This window comes from Pleuronectes platessa, chromosome 18 (assembly GCF_947347685.1).
Source record: "Pleuronectes platessa chromosome 18, fPlePla1.1, whole genome shotgun sequence".
Classification (NCBI taxonomy): Eukaryota; Metazoa; Chordata; class Actinopteri; order Pleuronectiformes; family Pleuronectidae; genus Pleuronectes; species Pleuronectes platessa.
Genome location: NC_070643.1, coordinates 9557579 through 9572054, shown reverse-complemented (window position 1 = coordinate 9572054; position 14476 = coordinate 9557579). Strand labels below are relative to the sequence as shown.

At 45.7% G+C, this 14476-nt stretch overlaps 1 protein-coding gene across 1 annotated transcript in view; it reads left to right on the top strand.

Annotated features, from left to right (window-relative positions):
• adgrb2 (adhesion G protein-coupled receptor B2) overlaps nt 1–14476 on the top strand; it is a 153694-nt gene that overhangs the window by 122540 nt on the left and 16678 nt on the right. The window contains exons 23-30 of the mRNA XM_053446761.1: nt 2075–2174; nt 3690–3761; nt 6167–6259; nt 7552–7830; nt 10312–10351; nt 10794–10808; nt 12746–12918; nt 13107–13796. Of these exons, the coding sequence (XP_053302736.1) occupies nt 2075–2174; nt 3690–3761; nt 6167–6259; nt 7552–7830; nt 10312–10351; nt 10794–10808; nt 12746–12918; nt 13107–13796 (1462 nt within the window). The remainder of the gene's footprint in view (nt 1–2074; nt 2175–3689; nt 3762–6166; nt 6260–7551; nt 7831–10311; nt 10352–10793; nt 10809–12745; nt 12919–13106; nt 13797–14476) is intronic.

Sequence of the window (14476 nt, the reverse complement as noted above, 5' to 3'; positions counted from 1 at the left end):
ACGGCGCAGCATAGTGTCAGGACGCCTCTCAACTCCTCCGAACACATTTATGTAACTGTCGGTTAAATTATGTTAACAGTAACACATCAAAAATCACGAGGAACAAGAGGAAAACTGGAATCGATTTGAGTTATTGACCTTTGTATATTCTAGCCGCATATATTTAAATATTTTCCGTATAGGGAATTTTTTTTGTTTTGAATTATGCCTGAATGTGTCAATGTGCCACGTTTTGTTGAGGAGACTTCCACCAATTTTGCAAGTCAAAATCAATTTGCTAGTAAGGACGAGTTTTTCATTGCCTGAGAAAACAGTTGTGTAAAGTTCTCTGTGGCTCTGGAGGCGCTTTTTCAGGTATGGAAAAAAAAAATTACATTTCGGCAAACGCTGCTCAATCCAGTAATTTTGAACAAGGAAAAGAATGTTTCAAGGAACTTAGCTGGAGAATATGGGACATGTTAAATAGAGTGTAAGCAAATATAAAATGTTTCCATTCCTTAGATTTACAAGTACACCATCTAATAAATGCTGCCTCCACAGTCTCTAGTATATAGTTTACTGCGAGACGATATCATGCAGGATTCAAGCGGTTGTGAGTGCAAACAGTATACTCTCTGAATTTAAAACAAATCTTCATGCAGCCATCTCCATGGTAAAACCTATGAGGAGTTACCACGCTGGTGTGGCAAGAAGAAAAATATAATACCAAGAGGTCTGTTGTCATGGTTTCATATCGAGTGCAGTCAGTGCATCCAGTCTCTGAATTAAAGACCCGTCTATCATTCTACTGTTGCAGACATGTAACTGTGCAAATCGTTCATAATGGAGCAGTGTTTGGATTTAAAGTCCCACTGTGTTCACAGCAGAACCTCTGCTCTTAGTTGTGCGAATGTAATAAGAGGAAATTGTTCCGTGTCATCACAGAGAAAACAGAGACGTCATTGAATACTGTATATTTTCTGAATGTATGTATAAAATCTAGATATAGTCATTTAAATTCACATTACTGCCCCTCCTCATGCTGCATCATTAGATATCATTAATAATACACTGCTGGCTAGAATTGGGGGATAATAATAATCCCAATTTTAAAACAGTTTCTGCAAATGTATTATTTATTGGAATCATATTGTCACAGCAGCATTTAGTATTTTATTCTTTCTGTGTGCATTTAAATATTATAGTTATTCAGCTTTAAAGACTATTAATTGGAAACTTACATCCTGAAAGAGATACAAATTGTGACAAAGCAAGTTTTCCTCACTCGACTTAACTTTTCTCCCGAATGACCTTGTGGCGACTCGTTAAAAAGCACTTACTGTGTTCAATGGGGTACACTCGGCTCAAAGACTGTAGGTTATACTCAACCATATTGTTAACATCACACTCCACAGCAGCTGGAAACTTGACACATTAAAAAGAGGACGGCACAACTTTGGCTCGATTGCTCTTTACTCTCTCGTTTGGCACTGCACCTCTACAGGGGACGTGCGTGTTACCCGGCGCAGCCACACGGAGCTCTCCTTCTGCCCCGCTGACGCTTATAAGCCCATGAATATGTGCTCAAACAGCATGAACATTTTAAATTGGTGTCTGACTCTGTGGAGTCACAGACACACACACACACACACACACGTAGACTCGCACTCCTCAGAAGCCCCCCCGTGTCAGTACTTGTCAATGGCCTGTCTTCTGCCTATCATCTCACAGTTCGCCTGCATGACACTTACTGTGCATCAACCATGTAATTGTGAGCAATTGTCAGTCTCGTAACGATCTACATGATTACACATCATCCTCCATTTCTCAGTTAGAATATTAAGTCTGAAACCTCGGTGTGCCAATCAGCTCCAGATTGCCATCCAGCGATTGGCGTCTGTGTGTGTGTGTGTGTGGGGGTGTGTGTGCATGCGCTAGTGTGTGTGTGTGAGTGAGTATGTGAAGTGGAGTTGTGTGACTTTTCAGAACTGGCTTGTCTGGTTTGAAACTGAACCCCTTGTTCCTTCTCCTCCTTCCCTCCTCCCCTCCTCCCCCCCCTCCCACCCCTCTGCGTCTCCTTCTTCTCCTCTGACAGGGCGTCTCTGTGGAGCTCCTGTGTGGTTCTCCCTCTCTTAGCGTTAACCTGGATGTCAGCCGTGTTGGCCATAACCGACCGGCGCTCCACACTCTTCCAGGTGAGGTGTCGCACAACACAAGCCAACTCGCACACTTACATCTGTGATCCGTCATGAAGAAGCTGCTTTAAAATGTCACATTGGACGGCCTCAGAAAGTTCAGCACTGACACAGACGTGTCAACAGGCAGAATTGTCGGTTTCTGGAGAGTAGAAGCTGATTGATGCTCATAAAAAAACCAATGATGCAAACCAAAGCATCGTCAATCTATGCGCTCACATGGGAAATAGTTAGCGTTCGTGTTTTTGACGTGCATCATAAACCACCAGTGTGTTTTGCCTTTTTGGTTCAGCCACTTATTTGGTTTAAAATTGAATTCACATGTGAACTCAGATGTACCATATGTTGTCTGAGCAGTGCAGGTGAAAGGTTAAACCTGAATCAGCCAAACACCAAATTGTATTAAAGGAAAAATAAGCTGCTTAGTGATTCCCACGGTTGTAAGTACATTAAATGGTATGACTGACTTATTTGATTTCCAAATCAGTTTTCTTTAATGTTTACCGAGTCATTTCAAAAGTAATAAATTCCATGATAACACAGTTTTCCCCACACCAACAATATGCTACATATACTTTCTTACTTTTCCACTTTCAAATGTGAGAAGAGGCACAAAAGGCCATAAATCATCAAACATGTTGTTTAAGAATGATGACAACTGCTCATGGTTGGTGGTTGTCATGGTAACATCACAGGCTTTCTGACTCATGCGATAACCACGTTGTCATTAGTCAGAAAAAGTGTCTGTAAACATAGCTCAAAGAAACGCTGATACAAACCATCGCAGTGTGAAATAAACAAATCTAAGCAACTAAAATATAAATTTTGAACCGGGAACCGTGTTGGTGGGAGGCAACAGAGCTCAGAATTATCAAAAGAGTTAATGTATAATTAACCAAAAAAATTTAAAGAATCTCTCACTTTGCTTAGTTTAAGTCCACAGAACACTTCTTGAATTTCAGGGGTAAACAGCATTGCAGCCAAATCCAATATAATTGAAGTAACTAGTGACCACATCTTCCAATGTAAAGGAAAAAAACTGAAAAAGCCTCCATACTGCTCCTGTGGTGTCATGTTTTTAGCCTAAATGTCTGCTAACGGAAGTGGTGATGCTACCGTAACTAGCAATGCTACTCTGCACCCTGTGCATACCCTTGGGCGAGGGCTTGTGTGCAGTGTGCGATGCAAACATGAGAAGAGGCTAAAATCATGATGTAAATTATGATAGTTGTGTTACTTTTGAAGAGAAGAAAAGAAAGACATTAAACCGATGAGCGTACTAAAGCAAATTGCTAAGTTTATATGTTCAGGGAAATCTGTGTCATCTCCGACATCAAACAGCTTCCTCCCTCTCTGACTTGACACGTGTGATGTACGACATGTCTCACAGCGCGAGGTGGGTGTGCGATGAGATGAAAAACATAAATCACTATGAAGAACTGCCACTATATCAAAGAGGTTGTGAGGTATTGAAACTACGTGCAACAACCAACAGACGCCTCTTGTCTCCTCCAGGTCCTTTTCGCCGTCTTTGACTCCGTCCAAGGTTTCGTCATCATCACTGTCCACTGTGCCATGCGCCGGGAGGTGAGTCCGGCTTCTCCTTCTTTTCTTATTTCCCCCGAATCCCCTGACGTGCTAAACTCACACGTGTCTAATTCCAGCCCGAGTGACCTCAGCAACACGTTGACAGGTGGGACTCATGTTTGCAAATGTCACGTTAGTTTGTAGGTCAGTGCGAAGTCACGCGGAACACAAGCGGATCAGACACGAGAGGGATTAGCACGGTATTTATGTCCTATGTTGCCGCTCTCTCCCTCTCCATAATGCAGTATGATAGTGCGGCATTGTCCGCCTGATCCAAGGCTGCTTTAAGGAGCTTACGAAGATGCTGTATGGAATAAGACGATAAGTCCCTAACTAATACCCCCTAGTGTCTGTTTGCCACAGGCTTTCCAGTGCCCCCCAGGGATGCTGGAAATTTAAACTCATTATGCACATACAGCGCTGAACATGTATTAATGCCCTTGAGACAGACACTCACACACACATTGACACACGCAGTGGAGTTATTCACATTTGTACCGAAGCTACACCAGTGGATTTACAATGGCACCCCGGTTTCCGTAACTGTAAATGTGTCTTCTTCCGCACAGCTACCCCAAGAGATCATTATGATATTGAATGCGCCGCAAAGTGTAAGTGAATTTTTAAAAGCTCTGAATGCTTAGCTGCATTAAATCAATAACACAACTGCAGCGGGGATCAGAGTACAGTAAATCCAGGAATTATTTATTGCAAATGTATGAAAATCCTCCCCTTGCAAGAGACCGAGCGTAAATCCTTCGCGGCTGCAGAACAACAGGAAGAGGGGGAGTGCTACACTGGAGGGAGCACGGGGAGAGAACGAGAGTGTGTTACACTGCAAGAGAAAAACAAGAGAAGCAACACAAAGTGGGATTTGTGAAGTCAACTAAAGACACAAAAACGTGCCCGGTGTAGCAGAGCGACGCGTCAAGCTCCCCGGCGGCGCCCATTGCATGTAAGGCGGATTTGAAAGGGGGCCGCGGCGGCACAGTGGGGCCTCCCCCCCGAGATCAGTCGAGGCGAGCCGAGCGAACGAACAGGTGTGACGTTAGAGGTGTTGTGATTAGGAGGCAGCCGACGGGGAGATGTGGAGACAAGGCTTATTGTGAGAGAGAGAGAGAGAGAGAGAGAGAGAGAGAGAGAGAGAGAGAGAGAGAGAGAGAGAGAGAGAGAGAGAGAGAGAGAGAGAGAGAGAGAGAGAGAGAGAGAGAGAGAGAGAGAGAGAGAGAGAGAGAGAGAGAGAGAGAGAGAGAGAGAGAGAGACTTAGTTAAGTGAGGAGCGAGGGAGGGAAAGAAAAGAAAACACATGCCGGGATGTGCGGAAAAAAAGAAAGAAGAAAAACGTGATTCAAGAGCGATGGAGGGGATGATGGTAGGGAAGAAGAAATGCAGGGGATGATGGTAGGGGAGGAGGAAATGGAGAAGAAGGTGGAGAGAGAGGTATGGAGTGGACCCATAGAGTGGCTCTTCACTTTGAAGTCCGGACGAGCCAATACACAGGGAGAGAAAAATACATATACACAATTCTAAAAGAGAGAACGGGGAAAATAAACTGCGATGAAGACGAGTAAGGACACGAAGGCACGGGATCCGCGCAAGGACCCAATGGAGGCGATAGGCTTGACCATGCAGTATTAATCAGACATGGATGCTGCCCCAATCCACTCCATTTGTCGCTACACACGTACACACACACACACACACACACACACACACACACACACACACACACACGTTGAGACCACCCAGCAGGAGTGGGGACGCTGTCGTCGGCTCGCCCAGCGCTTCTTCCACGAGCACTCTTGTTTCCACGCATGAGACTCTTATGGGATTTGACAGCGGCAACACTGAGAAACGATGTTGCTCCTCATGAAGTAACCAGGCCATCTATAATACAGGGCCTGATGGGTGGTGGGGGGTGTGTGTGTTAGCTCGGATTGCTGCACGTGGGAGGATGAAGAAGAACAATATGACACCGGAGAGGCCCAGAGGTTAGAGCATCTGATCCCGTACTGTTAGCTTTAATTAGGGCCGCACGCCGCTGATCTCACGAAGCTCAAACAGGACACTTTGAAGTGCTGCGGCTTGTGTTCTATACCACTCCACTGGCAGTTACATAAGCAAAAAGAAAAAGAGGGTTTCTTTGTGAAGAGCGTGGCATATCCATCCACTTTGCAGCTTTCCCGTAATTTGCTATTCCCCCGAGCATCCGCCATAGCGTTGATAAAGATGAAGACTACAAGACGTATGAGGAGCGAGTTCCCTGATGCCGCAGAAGTTGATCACCTCAGGGAAAGTTCCCTTCACTAACTTCTGCTTCCTCTCTCTCATCCTTCCTCCTTTTTTCTCCCTTTACTCACATTCGTCCCCTCTCTACCTCCCCCACCATTCCCCCTCCCCCTCAGGTGCAGGACGCGGTGCGCTGTCGGATGGGGGGATGCAAAGACGACAGCGAGAACTCGCCCGACTCCTGCAAGAACGGACAGGTGCAGATCATGGTGAATAGCATTTCCATTTCATCCCACGTTGCGATCCATTGGCTTTGGACCAGCATTAACCAGGCTGGAGGTTTTTCCACCAGCAATGGAAGCAGGAGTGCTTCCATCAAAGCGCTCCAACTCATTCCTGGCCCCTTTTTGATTTTAATTTACCATTTCTACCTCAACAGAAAGTCATTATTGTTTATGCATTGTCACATTTGCTTTGCTTTCCAACTATATTTGACTGCATTTCCCAAAGAAAGCTTGAAGCTAACTTCCAGCGCTGAAGCATAAATAAGCAACTAACACCGTGTCTGAAACAGAATCCTGCTCAAATTAATACCAATTCATTTTTGACACTCTCGCCGCTTCCTCTCCCTTCAGTAGATCAGTAAGTCAATATCGCCCACTGGACTTCCTGTCTTACCGAAAAAGCCACTTCAGCACTTTTGTTTACTTCTTACCTGAACTCCTTTTTTACTCCTCTTGAAGAGCACAGCGGTTATTGTAGGTTATTGTATTTGTTCCAAATGTGGCTTATAGTGCGATAAATCATATAGACTTGAACTGCCTTGCCAATGTCAGCGCAGTCACACCGCTGCCATTAGGAGCCTGAGCGACTCTCACATCCCCACTTCCTTTTATTTCTCCCTCGGACCTGTTTGCGGTAACGATTATGGGCCACTGAACGCCCCTCCGAGGTTATCAAGATTAAACTTTGGAGCTATCATTCTGCACAGGGAACTCATAATGACACTTTTCCGTCTCTTGTTTTCATAAGCGAGAGGAGCATTACAGTGAGACTGAGCTTATTTAATTTTGGGGTTAAATTTATTGTTATCGCACGCAGAGTTCGGCCGGTTGCTATGACGACAATTGCACCATGGGAAGACTTTTCCTTAAACCTTGTTTGCTTAGGTGTTTTTATTTCCTTCTCATATAAATGTGAATTAATAAATATTTTTATTTAACAGTGGCACAAGTCTTGTATAATCACACTTGAGGACCTTAATTGTGATGGATAATTTGTTAAAGCTGCCCGCAGGAATATCAGCATCATAATTACAGTGCGCACCATCCTCCTAGGTTTTCTATCTATACTCAGAGGAAACCAAGTTACAGTGTTAAACCCGCGACATTGTGAAACACCATAAAGACGCAGGGCTGCAGCTGCACCTGAACTCCAGATCAAAGCCAAAGTGAATTCATCTCTGACTTTAAGCTCAGTGTTCTCCTCAACAACCCTTCTTTCATGTCCTCCACTAACATTTCACCTTTATGTTTTCCACTCCTATCTTTTACACCATCAGAGAGGTCCAAATGCGAGCTACTGTGGGCAGCAGGGCGGCTCCCTGCGTTACGGCACCCCCCCGTGCCTCTCGGCTTGCCAGGCGCAGACGCTCCCGCCGTCGTGCCACCAGGCATGCCAGCAGGGCTACCACAGTCTACCCCGCGGCAACCATATCCCCGGGCTAGACCACAGCCACGCCATGCTCAGCCATGCTCATCAGCATAGCCCCATCCTGAACAATACCCACAACCATGCTCATAACCATAACCACGCCCACAACCACATCGGCGGCCAACGAGTATGTCACCTGTAAAAAATCCATCAGTTACCAGTCATTGTGATTAGTCGAGAAAAGTCCAGTCTGTAAAACAAACATGAGCAAATGTGAAAGGAAGGATGTGACATTTTGAGAGATACAAAAACTTGTTGTTTTGCTTTTTTCAGGGAGATGATTCATCCCATTTTTCATGTCTTTACGCAAAATAACACAGAATGAAAATCTATCTACGTAGTTTAACGCACAAAAAAGTGCAAATGCATATTATCGTGGTTTTAAGCAGGGTTATGTGATGGACTATTTCCAAAGATTTAATGCCAGACAAGCATCGAACACTTGTCACGGTCAAGAACTGTTGAACTAATTTGACTGAGGGTAGAGGTGCTGGTGCACGTTGTCATAAGCCTTGTTTCCACATCGCACACCGTCCTTATGCGAGTCAACCAAGATACATTCGTTCCTGAGGTAACCTTGGTAACTCTGTGCCACAGGAAGTTAGCTTAAAAACGAATGAGCTAAGAGGCTAATTTCTCTCAATGCAGTTGTTTGATGTTGTTGATAGTCAAACTTTGAGTCAAGCAAAGTTACATGACTTTACAAGAGTTCATTGTTCCATTCATATAAATTCATTCTAAACGTGAAAATGTGCCCATGGCTGCTGTTTCTGTGGGTTGACCACCAGGGGGTGTGGGAATCGGTAAAGGAAACAGATTTACAGACAGGAAACAGAATTGTGTGGAAACAAGGCGTACACCAGGGTGCTACCCTACTGTTTACATCTACGTGGCAGCTTAACATTTAGCATAAAGACATGAGGGTGACATGAATCTCCTCGTTGAACTCATCTGCCAAAGCAAATAAACATGTGTAACAAAATGTAAAACTATTCCTTTAACTGGAAAAACTCCAGATACTGTTTGTTTACACATTGCACCTTCTAAGTAGGAATAGTTGTGCTGGTCTAGACTTCCAAAGTTCCACTTGATTTGCTGCAAGATAAGTGTAGATATTGTGTAGTGGTTTCTCTTGTCACTCTTTATTTCAGCAGTGCCCTCAGACTCGACTGCTGTAAGCTACAGCGTGTTTACTTTGTCTCTACTGCAGGAATCAGTCAACAGGACTGTATTCCCTCTTTTGATCAGTCGCATCACTATACTTAACCTGTGAGCTGTTTCATATTGAGTCGCTGTGATGGTTAAAGTAAAGATGAGTTGTTTTACTCAATTTGGGAGAGAGAGAGAGAGAGAGAGAGGGAGAGAGACAGCGAGGAAGAGAGAGAGGGGTTTCTTTCATATCCTCATTCATTCATTTCGACCCATTTATGGTGCTGCGGGTGATTTGCGTACCGAGAGCTTCCCCCGCTCCTCGGAGACCCTTGCGCATTCTCTCCTTCTCTCCTCTTTCAGTTCTTCATTTCCCCCCTCTCCTCCTCACCCGTTTGCCTCCGTGGCGTGCCCAAACTGTCTAAAATCTGTAGTTTATTATCCAAACAAAGGCTTTTGTAAGTGAATCCCGCCGAGGACAGGAGGAAGCTCTGTGGCGGGGCGAGGGGAGGGGGGAGGGGAGGGCCGCGGCTGCATAACAATGAGCTTCACTTTCACTAAAGTTCAGGGGGAAAAAAACTTGCGCGGTGGCCATTCAGGAGACAATACTTCTTCATTTAATCTGCCGCCTTCTGGGTTTTTCCGAGCGTGTCTTCACCCTCGGGAGCGCCGCCACCCTGCAGTTCTCAAGCGAATTCTACATCAAAGCAAATAAACATCATTTTTTTTGCCTGTGCTCAAAACACCTAATCTACATAAAAATCAGAGTTTCGGGAAGCGGGCGACTCAGTTTCCGTGTGTTTGTGCTCGGTTCAGGGGTGAGGAGGACTTGTGAAAGCATTTGTATTCCTTACATTAGATATATGTTTTTTCAGCAGTCCGAGAGAAAAGACACCGCCGTGAAGTTCTTCTTCAACTGGCACGGGAGATAATAGTCTTGCCGCTGTGTAAATTCCTGTCCCCGCCGCCGAGGTGACTGTCGAGGCATACAGCGGCATCACGTACCTGGCAGAACTCCACCGCGTTCTGCTCGTCTCCCTCTCTCTCCCACAAAGTCTGTATTCTTGGATCCTGCACGAAAACAAATTGGCAGCGGCGTTTGCCATCAGTCAGAATTCCCTCCGTGTTCTTTGTTCTCTTTTAACTCGAGGAGGGCTTTGGACGAATTCGCTATGAAGACATGAAAACCGGCCGCGACTGAAGCCGGCGTGTTTTTTGTTTTATGTTCCCGTTCATAGAGGGCATTTCTAACTGACTGTCGCCATGGCAACACGCCCCATCCTCTTCTGCCGAGTCACATTAGAGCGTCGGCGTGATTGAACGCCGCGCAGCCATTCGAGATCCAATCACTCACCGGGCCTGTGGTGCTGCTACTGTTATGCTAATGCTGTGACTGTACTTTGCACATAACACCCTCGTTGTGTCTCCTCTCTTCCTGCCCGGCCTCCCTCTCTGTCAGACGGACTTCGAGAAAGACGTGGACTTGGCGTGTCAAACAGGTGAGCTCTCCCTTCCACCTGATTTCTCCTTCCCTCCCTCCTTTTGTCGTCTTTTCTTTGACACCCTTTGCCCAACACAGGATTAGCATTTGCTGAGAGGCAGCGGGGAGGTGTTGCATTCGTAGCTTGCCGAGATGCATGTTGACGAAATGACAAGAGATGATGCGCCGCATCTCGACACAGTTGTGCACAAATTATTATGCCTTATCAATCACACTGATTCTGCCCAGTAAGTGTTTAGTGAGCATATGTTGGGACGAAACTGTGTTTAATTGTGCATGATAATAACACTCCTCAATGTGTTCAGACCTGTTTCTCTCGCTATTGACGACGATGTTGTGTGTGTGTGTGTGTTTAAATTGTGTGGAAATGTACCACATTATAATTTATGTTGTGCTTTAAAAATATTAACACACCGTCACTTTCCCCTCCACCCTTGCAGAAAGAGGACACCCATGTAAGTTTTGCACCTGACTGACCGACTTCACACTGCCTGATCTTTCCCCAAACAAATCTTACAGACAAATCCGGGTTGTAGGTGAAACTGCAGAATGAATGAAACGGGTTTCACCGCAAAAAAACCTGTAAAACAACCATCAGATTTGTCTGAGTCTCTGAGTCTCCACTGTTGGATACCGATGTGAAGGGATCAGCCTGGTGAAGTTTCCCACGTCATGGCCGACCCTTTCACATCTCCAACAGGACGGTGGAACAGAGACAAGGCTAGGTTCTGGTATGCTCAGACTCCAGCAGGATACAGCTCCTTTCTCATCAAATGTGTAGCCTGACATGTTGTGACATCAGTGCAGTCCACGACCCCGTTTAGACTCGGTATGAACATCCGCGCTGAGTGATCCGATGAGACGTGGACAGGGACGCTGGAAGTCACTGAGAGTCGAGGGTGCTGAGAGAAAGTGTATGGCACGTCACATTAGATGCAGAGCAGCAGCTCAACATTCCTGATTTTAGTTTTGATTTGGAGTTTTACAACATTTTACTTTGCAAACATGAACACTATAAATACAACTGTATGTCCAAGTAACATATTCAGATGTGGACAGTTGGAATGCAGGTGTATTTACGTTCTAAATGTTAGTGTTGGATAAACTTTGCAGAAAATACACAACATTTTTAGAGGTTAAATCAAATACGATAGGAAAAACACCACTGTGCTACTCTCAATATGTTGAAAATGCCTTGCTTTACGCTCCTTGCCAGCACCCATACTTCCATCGTCCTTGGAAGAGTCCAGTTCTAAGTAAAGGGCTGAACACTCCCAAAATATGTCCTCATTGTGTCCTGAGATCCGATCGCTCAGACCCCATTTGGAGGTGTGGCCACAATCATTTAGTCAGGTGAACGCAATTGTGCTTCACAATGAAAACAAAGTAGTTTTACACTTCTCAGTGAGATCCAATCACAAGGTGTCAGAGGAGACACATTCCTGACACATTTGATAACCAAGTGTGAACACACGCTCTCACACGGATCTCTCAGGACGGATGTCAACACCAGGTCTGAACGGGGCCTACATGAGAATGGTCTGTGCTACATGCTTAGTCTAGAATTAGAACTTGGGTCCCACAGAGTAAATACTGTTTCCTCTGATGGTGACAGATTGAGCATGATGTCTGGCATGAACCTCTAGATGGTTTGATCGTGTGATTGTGGTAGTATATATTAGCTTTGTTCAAACATTGTGTCTCATCAGCATGTCATACTCTAGTTTATTTGGAGTAGCTTTTCTAGAAATGTAGTGTATCTGTTTTTCCCGAGCAACATGCATGAAGCTAACTCGAAGCCACTGTAAGTAGTTTAATGTTCAGTTTCAATTTTTTTTGTATGGTTTTTACAAAAATAAATACACAGACATACATGTGCATTTAAGCACATAAACACAGACGGACTGCCACTGATATGAGAGTAATAAGTTGGCGCATGAGCGAGATATGCGACAGGCCTCGGCCACGAGGGGATTTGGCTCCATTTCATTTGAGGCACACGGCAGTTTGCACCGTGGCTCCTTTCTTCCGAGCTAATAAAAAATCCTGGCTCACCGGCAAATCTTCGAGATGGAGCATCGACCTAAGGTCACGGTGTCAGAGACAAAACTCATATTAGTTACAGTGAAGCGTAAAAGCCCCGAAATGAGAATTGAAACTTTCATTTGGACGATGCGATCTGTCTCAAAGCAGCATCTAGAAACTTCAACATCAGGACCTCATTCATGTCTTTTATCTGTGGTTTGCCTACGCCTCTTTGTCAACCCTGCTCTTTTTGGTGTAAATAATAACAACTCTCCTCCGTTCCTATTTTCCAATCCAATCCTTCCCCCCTCTTCTTTAACCCCACTCATAAACTCTTGTCCACTGCTCCTTTTTTCTTCTCACCCAGTCATTTTCAAGGAGGTGAACACCTGTAACCCAGCCACCATCACCGGGACCCTTTCCCGCATCTCTCTGGATGACGAGGAGGACCCCAAGCTGGCAGCCCATCAGGATGGCGGAGTCGGAGTCAACTTCAGCTCCCTCCCCGGGAACATTCCCCCTCCCAACATGATTGTACAGGTACAGGACTGAAGAAGTTTACGCTCTTTGATAATTGGGATGATCACTGTCGGGCCCTGCTCAATTTGTCTGTCCCAAACAAAACAAAGAAGCCAAAAAATGTATAATATCAGATCTCATCTTCACTGTCAGGATGTTCAATGTGCAGTTGATAAGCAGTTGATTTCTCGTTTTTTTCCCCCCCATAGGTTCCACCACTAGGCGGCCTCAACGAGCTGAGTGAGACGCCCCTGAAGAAGGAGGTGAACATGGACCAGCAGAGACAGCAGGGGCAGCAGCGGAGCGGTGCTCAAATCTACCTGTGCACTGAGAGCGGCCTGGGCTGGGCGCGCCCGCCGGCTTCCTCCAACAACTCCCAGGATGGAAGTGCTGGGAGTGGAGGGAGTGCGGGAGGAGGAAGTGGGGGAGGAGGGGAGGGAGACTACATGGTCTTGCCTCGTCGGACGGTCAGTCTCAAGCCCCCAGCCCTGGGCCTGGGGGGCGAGGATAAGCCTCTCAACATCGCGGTGGAAGACCCTCCCTTCCCCCCGCCTCCCTCTCCCCTGACCCTCCACCCGGCTGAGAGCGAGGCCTACCCGGTAGATTTTGTCCAGTCCAGTGTGGGCGACATGAACATCACCATGAACCTCAATCGCTCCTATGGGACGATCAAAACCATGCCCCACGGGCACGCCCACATGATGGCGCCGGGCGGTCTTGTACACTCCCACGGAGGACACATGCACTCCCACGGGCATTCACTCCAGCTGAAGCAGGGCCACAGGCCGTCAGTCAGACAGATTCTGACAGGGGGATCAACGGTGGAGAGAACCAGGACCCTGCCACGTAACCTGGGCAGCACCAACGCCAACACCAACCTTTCAGCAGGATCCCTGGAGGTGGGTGAGAGATTGAGGGATGAGGGAAGATAAGGTTCCCAGTGGTGGTGGAGCTTCTCCTCTAATGTCCACCTGTCACCTGAGATCATGGGTTAGAGTTATGGATGTAGTGTAGTTATATAATGCACACAGCTAGTGGGAGGAAGTGCTCATTGAAAAAGGTGCATTTATTTAACTTGGTATTCGGTCTATGTCAGCACTTTAAACCCTTTTTGCTATTTTAAACAGAACAATTCAAACAAACATTATTTGCATTCAGTGTCTCTTAGTTTAAGAAATACATTAACAAAGGTTGATTTGCATACTGAACAAGTCCAACAATTCCATCCAATCAACATTTGTATATACCGTGGAAAACGCAACATTCTACTCTGGATGAAAGTGTCACGGATCCGACTGTTAAAGGATGTGAGAAGAAGGATTCAGTATTATATCCAGATAATTACAGATTTTAACTACATTTTAATAATGTGTCAAACAGGCTATGATGCAGAAGTCTGCTATAACAACTGTTATTACTTTCCACTGAGCAGTATTACCTGCTGCTGGATGAGGCAGTGAGCGTCGAAAGGAGTTATCCTCATAATGACAGACAGCTTCTTCTCAGTGTGTGTGTGCGTGTGTTTGTGTGTGTGCGTGCTAGCGTGCGTGCGTGGCATGTGTGATACCCCCTCCTAACC